Below are 15,880 nucleotides of genomic sequence, written 5' to 3' on the forward strand. Positions count from 1 at the left end.
TGGGTCTTTTACTACATGCGACACGGGATTCGGTTTTTGGGGGTAGTGCACCCTCATTTTTCTTTGGTTACGCTGCACGAATAGGCATACACATACACGTACATATACATATATACCCGGTGGCCTGCATTGCGGGAACGTTTTTGGGTACCCTCTGCATTTTAATGGGACGGCGTTCAACTCGGCGCACTGAGTGCAATTTTTGGACCTTTCTATTCAGTTGTATTTTGTTAACTAAAATACTAATTGCGGGAGCCAGCCGGCAGAGTGCGGGCAGAATTTCTTTTCATTTTTGGGAGTATAGACATGTCGTATAGCTCACGCTTATGCCTCGACAAGTACAGCTTCGAGGTCATCAATCGATTGGATATCTATTACTATAGGCTATGGTGCTTTATTGGTCGTTTTTGTCCTGCAACATAGGTCTCTTCTGTGTATCTTTTTCAATGTGATATGTGTCATATGTCGTTTTATTGGGATTCAAGGCTAATTTTATTGTACAGATTTGTTGTCTACTATGCAACGACGCTCGGCGCTTTTTACATCGGGCTACCCCTTCCGCTCCACCGCTCTTTGAGAAACATAATCATTTCTTGCCCCTCCGGCTCGACTTGGCCTCGAACTTCTGCGGGCCCTTGGCCTCGCCAGCCTTGCTGCCTGCGGCCGAATTTCTGCGGCCAGCCATGCGGGCCCGACGCCAGTTCTTGACCAGCTCTTCAATCGAACCGCGGTCGTGCTTGGGCTGCCGCATGTACGTCAGCTTGGCGCGGCGCGCACGGCGCGGCCGGCGCTCAATAATGTCCACGGCCGCCACGGCGCGCGAGTAGATTTTGAACCACATCTCGACACCCGTCTTGGCCAGCTGGCCACGCAGCAGAATGGCCGTCTCGATGCCCGAGCGACGGATGGCCAGGAACACGCCGCCAAAGATCTCCGCGCCGGCCTTGCTGGGCGTGACGACCAGCACATCGCCCGGCTTGGCGGCGTTTGGGTTCTTGCGCGAGAAGAGACGGCTGCGGGCGCCCGTGGGATCCATGCGCGCAATCTGCTGGCGGTCATAGGCGCGCATGACGTCGACCTTGTGGGCCGCAAGGCTTGCGGGTGTCGTTTGTGCGGTGTCCGCGGCTGGCGAGGGCGGCTGAGGTGGTAATAGGGATGCGGCAGGCTTTGTCGTCGGTGGTGGCGGGCCGTAGACGGCAAAGGCTGTGCGAACGCGTTCGGACTTGTCCCTGATGGCTTCTAGAGGAGAACAAGGTCAGCAAAACATGACAAACCATGACCAAACATGAGCAAGGGGTCCATGCCCAGCAGGCACAAGGAACAGCGGCGGCAGGTCACATACGGAAGCTCGAGGGCAAGCTAGCTGTGGCCGTTCCAGCAGGTGGTGAGTTTGTTGTCGTCGTGGCCGTGGCGAACTGGCGGAGAACATGCCGCCTGGTGGACTGGAAGCAGCAGCGCACCGGTCGCCGGGCCAAGGGCGCAGCAACGCTCATTGTGTCTATCAGCTATTGGCTGATGTCTGGAGTCTGATGACTGAATACTGAATGTCGGTCCGGCTGGTCGTCAGCTTTCTTCGTTCTGCGTCGACCTGGGCAAATCTCGATGATCGCCTCAGTCGCTGTCCTCGTTCGTCCTTCTTGGGACCCCCTTTCTGCCCTCTTTTTGATCGCCTGGTTGGGATCCCGTCGCCTAATGATCGACGGGGTTCGGAGGAAATTTGTTCAAGGAGACGAGCGGGGGTGGGTGTGTGTACACATATGTGTGTGGAGGGAAGGGACCTGTTTGTGTCTCCCAACGGTTGGCCCTTTTTCGTCGCTTGTTGTCGCCCTCGTGCCTCTCTGGAGCTCAGACGGCCGTTTGGGTTTTCCGCCGTTGATGCATTTTTCCGGCTGCTTGTGCAATTGCGCTCTGTGATTGGCCCAGAGCTCACCGCCCGGCACTATCTACGAGCAGGAGGGTTCTTTCCTCAACTGCAGTGCACAACTGCACCTTCCTGCCCCTGGTGGATACCAAAGTGGGTACCAGCTGCCCGTTTCTTTTCTTGCGCCAATGCCTGGAACGATTTTCATGCATATCAAACCGGACAGTTTTTTTGCGCCCTCACGACACCTCCTTCTTGGACGTCCTTTGCGCGACCGCTGGCCACATTCACATTGTCGACTCCGTTTTTACCACAGCCCCCTTGGCTGCCGCGCCCCAAGCCTCCTCACCAATTCTCAACGCATAAGAAAGCTTAATGCGGCTATAGAACGTGGCCACTTTCGCAGCCAAACCTGCGCGCCGGTCGGGTCGTTCCTTCTGTCCTTCGGGTCCTTCTCGTCGTTCTCAGCCGCCAGTCGCTCTTGCCCTTGACCTTCTTCTACCCCGACCTGGCTCTCTCCGCATGTTTAGACTTGTGGTTTCCTTCCCATTGAATTAATTCTCCTTTCTCTCCTTACCCATTACCCACCCACCCCTCGCCCGACCCTCTTCCCCTTCTCATCCCCCACCCAGCGCCACCACCACATTCTCGTTTTCTTTGGTCGTGATCCTCCTCCTCCAATGTCGCGCCAGTCGATCCGCAATGTCCTCAGGACATCGGGCAATGCTCTCAAGGCCAATGTGGCCACCTCGTCGGTGACAAACGCCTCACATGGCCAGCAACGGGCGTCCCTCTCGTCCCTCTCGTCACCGTCTCGCCCAAGCTCCTCGACAGCGTCCATGTCCACATCCTCAGCCTCAGCCACGGCACAGAGACGATCGACACCTCGTGCGTCTGCCTTGTCGCCCGCGCCGGCCTGGCGTGCACCATCTTTGTCATGCCAGGGGCACGTCAGATTGCTGTCGTCGACGGCGCCATGTTATGGTGTGTACTCTCCTTTTCTTACGTGATGATATGCAGCTTTCCCGTCTCCCCTCCCCTCCACTTGAGTGTCTTGTTCCCTTTTGTGAATGGCCCACAAGGCTGCTGTCTCGCCCTACCCCTTTTCTGGGTCCCTTGGCTGCCGTCTTGTCGATGCAAGGTGGCCTATCATGACAATGTCCCGATGCTCTCAATGTGCCTGTGTATGCCGCTGGGTCTCTCGCGTTGTGGCTTCCGCATTAAGACGGGTATTATTACTATTGTTTCTGTGATATTACTATGATTCGCACTAGGGGAAAACTGGGAACAAAACACATGCGGAAGAAAGATAAAGACAACAGCAACACTACACCACGAGAGACCAGCACTCAACCGAGTGACGCATGCAAAGGATGCAGATCACAAACGACCGCGAGCTGTGAGGCATAGGTACAAGCACAGGCACAGACACCCGGCATGGAATACGAGAGCATCGGCACGGAATAGGAACATCACAAGGCGCATCACCTCACGTCGGGCGACCCGTGTCACCAAATAGGGGGAGGGCAAAGGCAGGATCACTGAACAGTGTTCCTGCAAACAAGGCAGCTAGGACTCCCCAAGACCAGAGCACACAGACACGGGAAGAGACGCGGGCAGACGAGCAAAGACAGTCGAGGACAGCTGCACACGTCCTCGCTCATGCAGAGAGTCGAGAGTCCTTTCATCCAGCAAGGGGATGCGTCCTGTATATAATAAAGCTAACCTTGGGCCTCATCTCTTCGTCCCCCCATCCACAGTCGATGTCATCACCTTTCGTCCCTCTTCCAGCCCCGAGCTAGACGACGTTCTCGACAAAATCCGCAGCAAGATCATTCTGCTCTCCTACCTGACCGCCGACCAGCGCCGCCGCATTTTCAGCCCACACCACGTGCAGAAGCTCCGCAACGACCCCATCCCACTCGACGTCAACGGCGAGATTGTCCAGTTCAGCCACATGGACCTGTTCAACGACATCCCCAACGCGCGTGCCGCGACCATTGACGCCGTGGGCCGCATGACCACCCGTGCCGATTTCCAGAACCTCCCGCGCCTGTTGGAGGGCCTGCACCGCTCAAGCCGCCGCTTGCGCCAGGCCGACTATGCCCGCATTGCCCGTCGTGCCGGCGAGCGCCAGTGCATCATTGCCGTGATTGAGAGCGCAGCCCAGGTTCAGCGCACCGGCTTCCGCCTCGAGAGCTCCGAGGTCGTCGCCGAGATCCTGACCCACGTGCAGATGAAGGCCGTCGACAGCAACTGGGACGAGGCCGAGACGCGCCAGGCCCTGCGCTGGGCCGAGCAGGTTATCGACCTGCTGCAGCGCCCGGACCACGGCCGCCGCCCGCCGCGCCAGCAAACGCACAGGGGCTCCTTTTCCGACAACAGCAGCGCCGCCACGGCGCCCCTGCCGCCGCCGCCAACATACCCGCTGGACCGTGACCCGCAGGTGCTCGCTGCGCGCCTGCATCTGGCCGCCGTCGTGGCTGACAAGTTTGCGCCGGGCGGTGCCGACACCGACGGCAAGGTCTCCCGCTATGCGACAGAGCTTGTGCAGCTCTGGCCGGCGGGCGGCAAGGGCCTGCGCGCGCTGAGCCCCACAGAGACGTACACGGACCGCCGCGGCGAGATGCATTACCTGAGCGTGGACAACAAGTTCCTGGGCGTGGGCGCGCCGCTCCTGCACGGCCTGGACACGGCGATCCGTGTTCTGGGCGGCAGCCAGGGCGACAGCGCAGCGCTGGCGGGCGAGCTGCAGTCGCGGCGGGATGCGCTGGCGGTCGAGGTCAATGCGGCGTTGGAGGCTGCTCCCGACCGGCGAGGTGCGGTCATCTACAAGAAGGTGTTTGGTGAGAGCACCGAGGCATAGACGGAGAGAGACCGACCAACGTTGGGTTGGTATGTGAAAATGATTGTGCATTTTTCTTCCAATTTTACTGGAGAAAAAAAGGGAGGGAGCCAAACATATAGTGGTGCTATGTTGCTCTGCAACACACCGACCATAAAACGCTTTCTTGTATTCTAGATTCATTTCGTCATAAACCCCTTTTGACATCCCCATGTTGTATTTGTACGCCAATAAAAAATTATATCTTTCAAACAACTTGTCTGGTTTTGTTGACACAATACTACGGCTTGGCGTGCAAATTTTGTTTTTTTTTTTTTTTTTTTTTTTTTTTTTTTGTAAATTTTACTCTATCGCAAAGTGATCTCGCTGGTTGTTTCTCCACGGACTATGGAAGGACAATGTGGTGCTGCAGCGCCTTGGGGATCGCGTCAATCAGCTTCTTCTCCGTCAGCCACTTGCGCGAGAACAGCCGGTCCGCATAGCGGTAGGCGCCGTCCGCGAGGATCGTCACGACCGTGTGGCCCCGGCCGAGCTTCTCGGCCACCTCCTTGGCCGCCACCACGTTGAGCGCCGAGCTTGCGCCCAGGTACAGGCCCTCCTCCGCGAGACACCGGTACACCATGGCAATGCTCTTCTCGTCGGCAATCGTCAGCGATCCGTCGAGCAGGTCAATGTCCGGCTGTAGGTTGTCCGTCACGCGGCCCTGGCCAATGCCCTCGGTAATGGACGAGCCCGACCGCTCCACCAACGTGCCGCCGCTGCTGATGTAGGAGTGCAGCACGCTGCCCGGCGGGTCGGCCAGGAAGCTCTTGACTTTGCCGCCCGACACGTCCTTGAGGTACCGCGTCGTGCCGGCCAGCGTGCCGCCCGTGCCCGTGGCACACGTGAACGCATCGACCTTGCCGTCCGTCTGGCGCCAGATCTCCGGTCCCGTCGTCTCAATGTGCGCGCGCCGGTTGGCCGTGTTGTCGAACTGGTTGGTCCACACCGCATTCTCGAGACGCGCCGCGTGCCGTGCCGCCTGGTGGTTGTAGTTCTCCGGGTTGTCGAACGCGACGGCGGGGACCGGGTGCACCTCCGCGCCCAGGAGCCGCAGCAGGTCAATCTTGCCCTGGGACTGGGTGTTGGGCATGTAGATGACGAGCTTGTAGCCGCGCGCGGCGCACACGTGCGCCAGGCCAATGCCGGTGTTGCCCGCCGTGCCCTCGATGACGGTGCCGCCCGGCTTCAGCAGGCCGCGCTCCTCGGCGTCGAGCACGACGTAGAGCGCGGCGCGGTCCTTGACAGAGCCGCCGGGATTGGCAAACTCGGCCTTGCCGAGAACTTCGCAGCCGGTCTCTTCGGACAGCTTCTTGAGGCGCACGAGCGGCGTGTTACCAATGGCGCCGACAAAGCCGTCAACGACGCCCTGGGCACTGGAGACGGCGAGGGTGTGTGGCGTGGGCGTGTTGGCGGCGGCGGCCGGCGTGGCGTACGACGAAGCGGCAGAGACCGAGAAGTAAGCTGGCCTCAGGGCTTTGCGAGCAGGCGTCGCCGAAGCGAGCCGGCGCAGGCCCGTTCGGAACATGATGAGCGGGATAGTGGGCTACAAGGGAAGCCGAGAATCAGGATGTGCGGTCAAGATGCGTTCGCTCGCGTTCGCTCGGAAACAAGGGTCTGCTGGTGAAAACACCCCCAAGAACAACCCAAGACGTAAGGTGACGTGACGACAAGAGCTTCGGTATTCAGGAGACAGCAGTGGTGCAAGTCGTGCCTAATTACGGCCGCGAAAAATCGAGAGTTGCGCAACGAGAAGCGCCGGCCGTCGGTCGCGAGCTTTGGTGGGGTTCGCAAGGCCCATGGAGTTGGAGCGCTGGGAATGGAGCTCATAGCGTGCCGCCGGTCGAATGGCGCAATGCCGCCCGCGACTAGGGCCTTCCCAGCCCTGTCATTGGGGTTTCCATATTGGGACGTGTTGACAGGTGTTGGTTGCATCGAATCACAATGGTGTCTCGGCTTTTGAAGTTTTGGAAAAGAGATGGTTCCAAAGGAATGGGTTTCGAGCTGCAGCCTCCGTGCAGACATGTAAGTTATAAATGATCCAAGTAGTGCATCGGAAACCAATTCAAATAGTTGTGAAAAAATATTGAAATAAAGGGAAAGAAATGAAATGTAAAGAAACAGAACCACAACTATAGTATGTCCAAAATGTATCCCAAATGCTATGCAATGTAATCGTGAGATCCAAAAAGTGCTACGTCGTCTTTTCTCGGCATGTCGCTACTCGCCGAGAAATGTCACAAAACCGCTGGGGAACAGCCCCTTGCGGCCCATGTACACGCCGTGGTACCACTCCCCGTTGACATCTTCAATTTCACGAATTTCGGCATGACGCGGGAAAAGGAGCTCGTCATTCGCAGCAGTCGCATCGCCGTCGCCACCACCGCTTTGCTCAGGGTACCACGCCCATCGCGCAACTGCGGTGCGGCCGACACCACCGAGAGGCGGGAAAGGTGCGCTCTTTGGTGTAGCTGGCGAGGCGGCCGCCGCAGCCGCAGTTGTAATGACTGCAGATGGTGCCGTGGACGGTGCGCTCATCCTCACGTCGCGCGATACGAGCCGCTCAAAATGTTTCTCCTCCTTATACCAAACATACCAGGACTCGACGTCCATGCCGCTGGCTGCAGACGACGCCTCCCCAGTCTCGAGCCGGAATCCACCAACAAGGTCCTCGAGCACGACGCGCCGCGGCATGCCACCGTTTTTACCGTCTTCGCGGAACGCCACCACCACCATGCGGTGGCCACCCGAGGGACAGCGGCGCCACCCGTTGGGACCGTTCTCGGGCGCCAGCACGGTCGGCCGCTTCTGTAAAAGAGCCCCGTAGCACTCCTGACAGACATCGTAGTCGCCCGGATGGGTGTCGGGCACGACGGTGCTCGTGCACGAGTAGCAGTGGAAGCGAGCACGGCTCGGTGGGATCGCTTTCCGGCATATGTCGCACGTCGTTGTAAAAGTGAGGGCGCGGAATGAGCCGATACGGGGCGCCGAGATGGTCACGTCCGCTGACGGCTCGGCAGGTAACTGGTACAGAGCTGACGCGTGTGGCCGCGGCGGTGGTGAGGGCAGCAAGTGTGGTTGCTGGTCCTGGCCTTGGGCTTGCGACGGTTGCGAGCTGGTGGTCGCTGCCGGCAGTGGTTGATGTGTCAGCGGCAGCAACGGATGTGTGCAGGCGAATCCTTGGTTGACGCAGTTGTTGCAAAACCCCCAGTCGCCGTAGTTGCACACCTCACAGCGCCAGTAGCAGCTGTTAGCCCAGGCACGGCAACGCTCGCAGAATACACCGCTCTGGAGACGGTCCTGCGGGTCTTCGCTTGTCAGTGTACGACGACCCTCGGCGCCGCCGGGTACAACGCGTGGCATCAAGTACCGGTTGGCTGTCAGCATGTGCGGCTGCGGGAAGGTCGCACCGCCAGTGGCCGAAATCGCCGCTGCATTCTCGGCACGCCATTGTGCCGCCTTTTTCTCCCACTTCGGCCAGGCAGAGAAGCCAAAGCCGAACCAGTGCTGGCAGCCTTTCCCTGCCCGGTAGCAGTCTAGGCAAATGTTCCAATTGCCCATACTACAAATGGAGCAGTTATAGTGCAAATCATACTCGATGTGCCGCCGGTTGCACCGGGCGCAGGATATATCGGGCTCTGAGAAGAATGTACTGCCCTGTCGACGGTGCCCCGGTTGTTGCTGCTGCTGTAATTGCTGTTGATGCAGCTGCTGTCGAGGCAAGGAAGACTCTGGCGAGCTAAGTGCCGACAGTTCATACGTGTCAATAGTCACGGGAGACAGTGCAAAGTTGGCTGTTGCAACAGGCGGCGGTGTCGTATTCTGAACCGTAGTCAGAGCCGCGGGTCCTGGATTGACGTTTGCCGTGCTCGAAGAAGCTGAAGGGTCTGCGGCAGACGTTGCTGTGGCACGTTTGGCGCGAGTTTGTCCCCCCTCGGCAGCAGAGCCTGCAGCCGTCGCTGGCCAAGACGAGTGCTGCTTTGGCTGCTGTGCGCCACCCGGCCCAGGAAGCCCCATGGCCAGTGCTCGGGCCTGGAACGAGACTGCTGTCGGCGAGTCGTTGTTTGACCTTCGTGAGGACGAGGACGAGGACGAGGACCGCGATGGAGTAGGGAACGAAGCACTCCGTGCGTCGGTGGAGCGTGTCGACAACCGCGAGGCAGAGGCTGGTGCCGGGGGCGGTGTGGAAGGGAGCTCTGCGACGACAACAGCGTCACCCTGTAGCTCTGCAGGACGCAGAGGCAGATCGTTTTGAGACTGCGCCATTGGGCGGTTGACGCCAAGGTCAGAGTGAGTTGCGGGGAGTGTCGAGCTCCGGCCTTCGCTTGCCGTTCGCCGGCGCTGGTGGTGATGCCGCGAATCGTCGCGTACCTCGAGGTGGTGGCTCGCGGAGTTGGATATTGGCGGCCGGCTAACGGATGTGGTGGGAATAGCGAGGGGGACGGGGGTTACACCGTCCGCCAAGACGGCACTCTGGGGTCGTGCCCCGCCGGTAGACGACCGCGAGCGGTGAGACGACTGCGACTGGGAACGATGCCGGCTGGACGGACGCGACGACGAAGAAGGGGGGCGGCCGGCGAGGGCAGAGGACACAGAGAGCGTAGGCCGTCCAGATGTGCGCTCTGGTTGGCTAGCGGCACTGGGGCCGGGCGCGGTAGCGCTAGAGACGGACACCTGCGAGCGGTGCGACACAGCACTCGACGCTCTATGGCGGTTGCTTTCGGGACGAGATGCATCTTGCCGCGATCCCTCGCGTCGCCCACTGCCTTCATGCCGGCTCCCGTCATGGCGACCACTCTCATGTCGTGCGCGGCCGCGCTGCCGCCGCTGATAGGCCTCTGCAATGCGGCGGCTCAGCTCGTCGTCGTTTGTGAGGTCAATGTTGTCGAGGTCGAGGCCGTCCAGGATGCCTTCCTCCTGAATCTGTCGGGCAAACGCCTCGATCTCCCGCTCGATATCGAGCGCGGTACTGTACCCGCCCGGCCCATTTTGCGAACCGCTTATCAGAGACCGTAGCGACGACTGGTGACCCATGATCGGCGGCAGATGTTCTTCCGCGGGAGCTGTAGGATTCCGCGACGCGCTACGGCGGCGGCGGCGGCGGTCGCCGGAGCCGCTGACGGCCAACCGGCCGTCTTCATCCGATGCAGACTCTGCTCCGGAGCCTGTATTTGTGCTAGCCAGAGCTGCTCTCCGCTGTCGTCGCCTCGCCTCGTGAGCAGCATTGTTGCCGTCGCCGCCGGCCGCGGCCGCGGCCGCCACGGCCTCTTGCCTGCTGATCTCGCGCACTTCGTCGATCAGGCGGCGCTCGGCGGCGTCCAACCGCTGCTGCTCAGCGCTGCGCTTGGGGAGATGCACCTTGGGAAAGACGTTGTCGCCGGGACGGTATTTGCTGTCCATCTCGGCCTTTTCGTCGTCAGGCTTCCTCTTGTCGGGCTGAGTTGCGATCAGCATGTCCAGCAGAGTCACAACGGTGGCGTTGTGCTTGGTGCTGCGGACGGCATCGCGGCAGGAGGGGCAGGTGAAGATCGGAGCGCCGGGGGCCGGGGGATTCGGGCTCGTCTCGGCGGCTAGGGCCTGCCATCCGAACCACTCCTTGAGGCATGCGCCGCAGAAGGTGTGGAGGCAGTCCAGGAGGGTCAGTGGTTGGTAGAGGAGATCCGTGCAGATCTACAGGTCAGCAGACGAACATGTGTCGGGAGAGGGCTTAGAGATACAGCTGCCCGAGGCGAGAACAGAACAGAACATACCGAGCACGTCAGTTCTTTCTCCAGATCCATGGCCGGAGCTGGAGAACCCATGGTGATGGTGATATGCCGAGTTCTCGAGCGGAAAGGAGATGCGGAGAAATGAAGACCAGAGAACGACGATGCTGAATCGGAGTCGTAGATTTTAAACGAGCGTAGATGAGGTAAGAAGAGGAGGGGCCGTGGTAAACGGTGGACCACAGCTTCAGCGTCGCCGCCACGGCCCCGTCATTGCAGTCTGTTTGCTTTGGTGTGGGTGCGGTGTCGTGGACTGTGTTTCCGTCTCTGGTTTGCGTATCTCCAACCGCTGATTTTTTGTTTGTATCGTCTTCAACCGGACGTAGAGGAAAAGGAGAGACAGTAGAAAACAAAATAAGCGGAGGTGACGAAAGTGAAAAGAAACAAAATGCAAGGCTTGGCTCCGCCCGCACACTTCTGCAATATCGTGCTGGGTCGCAAATTGTAGCTCGCCTTCCGGCATGTAGTGTCAGCAGCTGGGGCGAACCAGCGGCCCCGACAGGAGCAGAGGGCGTGTGGGAGGGTGAACGAGAGGGCGTGAGTGAGGAGAAGAAAAAAAAGAGAGGAGAAGAGGCAAAATCGTTGGGCTGCATATGGATGCATGGCAAGGCCCGACATGGGCTGCAGCTTTGGCGGCAGGCGCTGTCGTCCTTGCGCTCCTGCCGCCGTTATGACTTGCCTTGCTAGCTCCCATCGTCTTTCTGTTTCTGGGTCTTTTGCGGTCTCTTGCGCATTCTCACCTTCCCTGCCGACGCCGCCTTTTGGGGACTGTGATATGCGCCTTCCCGCCTTGCGGAATACTGTCTTTGCGTGCCGTTCGTACCTTTCTTTCTTTTCTTCCGCTTGTTTATGATGGCGATTATTTACATTCTCTTTCTTCTTCGCTCTTTCTCCCTTCGGCCATTGCCAATATTCCCCACATACCCCTCTGATTCTGTTCGACACTGCTAACGAGCTGCTAAGAAGTTCTGCTACATCACAATTGGATCCCCTGGCCTAAATAAAGCGCGGCCGGGCGCCAAGAGTGTGCCTGAACGGGCCAACGATGACCTGTCGTTGGTCGCCTTCTCGAATCGATAGCACGAATGGCATGTATGGTGTGGGGTGGAGAGAAAAAAGTTGGCTGGTCCGCCGTATTCTTACCCCTCCTGCCCTTTAAAGACGACCTCACCAGTTCAGACGAACAGTGTGCTACAGCGAACCATTAGCCGCTCCAACATGTACGCAGCATATTGTTAGCAAGCTGGTGAACGCCGGCTGCACAACGTGCAATATTGGTTTTACAACACCACGCCCATCTACGCCTTGTCTTGCCTGGTTGTCGTATTCGCCTGCATTGGCGCCTTGGTTCGCTTTGGCGTCCTCGTGTTTGTTAGCACATGCAGAAAACGTTTGTTCGACAAGCGAGCTCAGTGTTCTTTTTGGTATCCTCATTTCTTCTTGTCGATGTATGTGCCTAGTTCGTCCGCCAAGATGTACATATATATACATATACATATATATATCTCCATGTTCATGCCTTGCTCTGTCTTCTTTTGTTTTTCATACCGTTTGGCCTTCCGTTTTTGGTCTCTTCGTAAGACACTAGCCCGCCCCTTACTCGTGCGTCCAAGTCGGCTTCTGCTTCTCGGCAAAGGCTTTCATGCCAATCTTCTGGTCCTGGCTGCCAAAGATGCCGTGGAAGACGCGGCGCTCGTACTCGACGCCGTCGCGCAGCGGCAGGTCCTGGCTCTTGTTGACGACCTCCTTGCAGCCCAGCACGGCCACCTTGGAGTAGCCCGCAATGGTCTCGGCGGTCTTGAGCGTCGCCTCCATCAACTCGTCGTAGGTGGCGAACACGCGCGCAGCCACGCCCCACTCGCCGGCCTCCTTGCCCGAGAACGACTTGCCCGTCAGGATCAGCTCCATGGCGCGCGCCTTGCCAATGGCCCGGGTCAGGCGCTGGCTGCCACCGGCGCCGGGGATGGTGCCGAGCTTGATCTCGGGCTGACCAAAGTTCGCTGACTCGGTGCAGTACAGGGTGTCGCACATGAGGGCGAGCTCGCAGCCGCCGCCCAGGGCGTGGCCGGATACGGCGGCAATGACGGGCTTCTTGACACGCGTGGCCAAGTCGGACCACGACTCGATGAAGGCGCCGGTGTAGGCCTTGGAGAAGGTCAGGGGTGCCATCTCCTTGATGTCGGCGCCGGCGGCAAAGGCACGCTGCGAGCCCGTCAGGACAATGGCGAGCACGCTGTCGGACTCGTTGAACTTGCTGAGGGCCTCGTTGAGCTCGGCGATGAGGGGGGTACACAGGGCGTTGAGAGCCTTGGGGCGGTTGAGGGTGACTAGCGGTGCAAGGTCAGTAGGCATTCAGCGCGGAGGCCACGAACATGACAAAGAGCCCAAAGAGCCCAAAGAGCCCAAAGAGCCCAAAGAGCCCAAACAGCCTGTAAAGACATACCCTGCCCGACGCCCGGACGCGGCTCTGAGACCTCAATGTATTCGTAGGCGCGCAGGGCCGAGGCAGAGAAGCTGCGGACGGCAAACCGCGATGCCATCGGCGCCCGGAGCTGAGCCGCCGCAATCGGTTGGAATCTCTTGAGGACGTTCATTTTGTATACGGGCGAGCTGATTGACGAGAATGTGTACACCAAAGCGTGTTTGGAATCAATGCCAACTCGGGAAAACCAACAAAACAACAAAAAAAGAAGCAAGAGCATCGGCCGTTCGAAATACATCAGAAGCTATAGCGGGGAGCTCCAGCGCTGTAAGCCGCCTAAAGCCGATGAACCGAGGGCCGTGGGTATCAAGCCCCTCTGCCCCAGCGCCCCGGGTTCATGACTAAGCATGTGAAGGCGACTTTAACCTGCCAGTTTGAACCTTGACTCCACGAGCTTTGCAGATGAAGCCATTCGGACTCGTATAACGCGTAAAATATGACAATTCAACTGTTTGGCATATGCTCTATTTGAAACCAGTTTACCCCATTATCACACCGAATTGGAGAACGTGCATAGAACGTGGCAGCTATAATAGAACATGGTTACTCCCCGTGCCTGTGCATCTTAAGCTGCCTTTTGTCAATATACTAACAGAAATAGGACCAGAAATAGAATAAAACAGAGGAGTCGACTGTAACCGCACCGGTGCTTGCAGTGAGGTCTAGCAGCTCTCGCAGCTCTCACCACATCATGGCCGGATCCGAACGAGATAATGACTAAGCTATGCCAAGGCAGCCACAAATGGTAACAGCCACAGTCAGCGCCTGTTCCAGGGGAATGAGCGCTGCACGCTGTCCACCACCCTTGTTTCTCCCTAAAGGCCCCCACAACCACCTTCCGGTTCCTCAACAGCTATGCCATGATTGGTCCCAGGATAGGAGACGCTAGAAAAGGGCCAGATTGATCATTTTGCGTTTCTCTGCATGCTCCTTTTAAATTGCTGCTGCTCCACAGAGGGACTGGCGACCGCCCAGAACCAGCAAAAAGCAGACAAGCACACCCACACCCACAAGCAAAGCGCCCTCCTTTCTTTCTGTCGCGAATATTCCGTGTCGCTGACTTTGTCGTCGCTGTATTTTATTGACCTTAGCCGTTTTTCATCCACCTTCGACACCTTTTCCGTCCTGCCACTGACGACATCCGATCTCGCGATATCAACAAACACAAAAGCACAACACGGGCTTCTTGTTGGCGACGACGAGCTCTTGACCTGGTTTCCTTTTTTTCTTTCGGTTCTCTCTTTATCTCGCGTGTCCCCGGACACCATCCCCCGACCGCCGCCATGAACTCCGCCGAGCCTGAGCAGACGCCCTTTGAGGCCGTGTCTGCGCAAACTTCGAAGCTGCAAAGAGTGCGTCTAGATGGGATCCCGAGAGTGTTGAGGGAGAAGGTCGCGGAGAGGCGGCGTGGCCCTGCTGCGAAGCGGCGCTGCGCGGAGCGACTGGCGACTGCTCGCAGGCTCGTGGGCTCGTGAGCACTCGTCGCGGGATGGACTGTGAATCGTCCTCGAGTGCTCGCGTACAATTGCTGACACGTCTGCCCTTCTAGAGATACCAGGCCCTGCTGGACCAGTCAACACCCTATGTGACGTATCGCTGGATCGGCACCGGGTCGTTCCTGTTCCTCTTCTTCCTGCGCATTCTCATTGCGCAGGGCTGGTACATTGGTGAGTGGATGGCACAAACTCCAAACGGCGACGGCAAATGCCTACACAAAAACTAACACCCCACTTCCCCCTAGTCGCGTACGGTCTCGGCATCTACCTGCTCAACCTGTTCCTTGCGTTCCTGACGCCCAAGTTCGACCCGTCCAACGAAGCCCTCGACAACGAGATGGAGGACGGCACGGCTAGCACCCTGCCCACCAAGCAGGACGAGGAGTTCCGGCCCTTTATCCGCCGCCTGCCCGAGTTCAAGTTCTGGCACTCCGCTACGCGCGCCATTGGCATCTCCTTTGTGTGCAGCTGGTTCAGCATCTTTGACGTGCCCGTCTTCTGGCCCGTCCTGGTCATGTACTGGGTCATCCTGTTTGTCCTCACGAGTGCGTCCTCGACCACACGTCCCTCCGAACGTGCCCCCCCCTCCCCCCATGGGCCCCTTTCATACTAACGCGTCGTCTTTCCAGTGCGGAAACAGATCCAGCACATGATCAAGTACAGATACGTGCCCTTCTCCTTCGGCAAGGCCCGCTACGGCGGCAAGAACAACTCGTAAACAGGACCAGTCCGGCCGTCGAGCAGAACATACCCTCTGGCCGGCATTGTGTCGGGTTTGTCGATCCGCGCCAGAGACACACACCACCCTACGAGCATGAGCTGGCACATCGGCATGGCATGACGATGTGTGCACGGGCATGCCACACGACCACACGACCACACGACCACCCCTTCAGAATCGACACAACGTCTGCGAGTCCAGCCTCGCAGCAGACGACCGCCGCTACACTGCTCCAACTTGATAGGGCGGCCGGGCAGGAGAAGCTCGGGCGCCAAGGTCTCGGTACCTTGTATATTACGCCTCGGAAAACGGTGCCATCGTTGCCCTCTTTTGCTGCGCTGTTTGCTATTTGTTCTATAGAGTTATCTTAATGCGCAGAGAGGGTATTTTATTTCATTTTATTTTTATATTACATGTTCTTCTGTTTGATCCGCGGTGCGCCTCTCTCGCGATCCAGCGGTCGGTCGTTGCAGTTTGTTATATCCAACATATGAGTTCATATGACGTTTCTACCATAGTGTCGACAACAAAGACAAAAGTCCGTGCGTCTTTTGACTCTTTTGACAGTCTTCTTTGAGGCCCTGGGGCTAGCCTCCTCGCCGCCCCTAGTAGCGCGCGAAAGCCGCCTGTATTGGCCGCTAGGCCTCTGGTTGCCGCCCCTGACGGTGGGC

General features: G+C 58.5%; 7 protein-coding genes across 7 annotated transcripts; 2 read left to right on the forward strand and 5 right to left on the reverse strand.

Annotated features, from left to right (window-relative positions):
- Positions 1-586: 586 nt before the first annotated feature.
- On the reverse strand, positions 587-1,493 carry SPSK_09654 (mitochondrial ribosomal protein; the record flags this gene model as incomplete). Its single annotated transcript, XM_016736226.1, has 2 exons — positions 587-1,239; positions 1,343-1,493. The coding sequence occupies 2 exons, from the start codon at positions 1,491-1,493 to the stop codon at positions 587-589; spliced, it is 804 nt and encodes a 267-aa protein (XP_016588380.1).
- A 948-nt stretch (positions 1,494-2,441) lies between these two features.
- SPSK_10163 (uncharacterized protein) lies at positions 2,442-2,702 on the reverse strand (the record flags this gene model as incomplete). Its single annotated transcript, XM_016736714.1, has 1 exon — positions 2,442-2,702. One exon carries the CDS (start codon positions 2,700-2,702, stop codon positions 2,442-2,444), a length of 261 nt encoding a protein of 86 aa, XP_016588381.1.
- Positions 2,703-3,560: 858 nt separating this feature from the next.
- On the forward strand, positions 3,561-4,727 carry SPSK_09434 (uncharacterized protein; the record flags this gene model as incomplete). Its single annotated transcript, XM_016736006.1, has 1 exon — positions 3,561-4,727. One exon carries the CDS (start codon positions 3,561-3,563, stop codon positions 4,725-4,727), a length of 1,167 nt encoding a protein of 388 aa, XP_016588382.1.
- A 364-nt stretch (positions 4,728-5,091) lies between these two features.
- On the reverse strand, positions 5,092-6,273 carry SPSK_09415 (cysteine synthase A; the record flags this gene model as incomplete). Its single annotated transcript, XM_016735987.1, has 1 exon — positions 5,092-6,273. One exon carries the CDS (start codon positions 6,271-6,273, stop codon positions 5,092-5,094), a length of 1,182 nt encoding a protein of 393 aa, XP_016588383.1.
- A 692-nt stretch (positions 6,274-6,965) lies between these two features.
- On the reverse strand, positions 6,966-10,546 carry SPSK_08378 (uncharacterized protein; the record flags this gene model as incomplete). The annotated part of the gene is made up of 2 exons (XM_016734977.1): positions 6,966-10,415; positions 10,496-10,546. 2 exons carry the CDS (start codon positions 10,544-10,546, stop codon positions 6,966-6,968), a joined length of 3,501 nt encoding a protein of 1,166 aa, XP_016588384.1.
- A 1,560-nt stretch (positions 10,547-12,106) lies between these two features.
- Positions 12,107-13,104, reverse strand: SPSK_09558 (enoyl-CoA hydratase; the record flags this gene model as incomplete). The annotated part of the gene is made up of 2 exons (XM_016736130.1): positions 12,107-12,837; positions 12,954-13,104. The coding sequence occupies 2 exons, from the start codon at positions 13,102-13,104 to the stop codon at positions 12,107-12,109; spliced, it is 882 nt and encodes a 293-aa protein (XP_016588385.1).
- Positions 13,105-14,275: 1,171 nt separating this feature from the next.
- Positions 14,276-15,206, forward strand: SPSK_09623 (RER1 protein; the record flags this gene model as incomplete). Its single annotated transcript, XM_016736195.1, has 4 exons — positions 14,276-14,463; positions 14,544-14,659; positions 14,734-15,033; positions 15,118-15,206. 4 exons carry the CDS (start codon positions 14,276-14,278, stop codon positions 15,204-15,206), a joined length of 693 nt encoding a protein of 230 aa, XP_016588386.1.
- Between the last annotated feature and the right edge of the window lie 674 nt (positions 15,207-15,880).

This window comes from Sporothrix schenckii (assembly GCF_000961545.1).
Source record: "Sporothrix schenckii 1099-18 chromosome Unknown Cont44, whole genome shotgun sequence".
NCBI lineage: Eukaryota > Fungi > Ascomycota > Sordariomycetes > Ophiostomatales > Ophiostomataceae > Sporothrix > Sporothrix schenckii.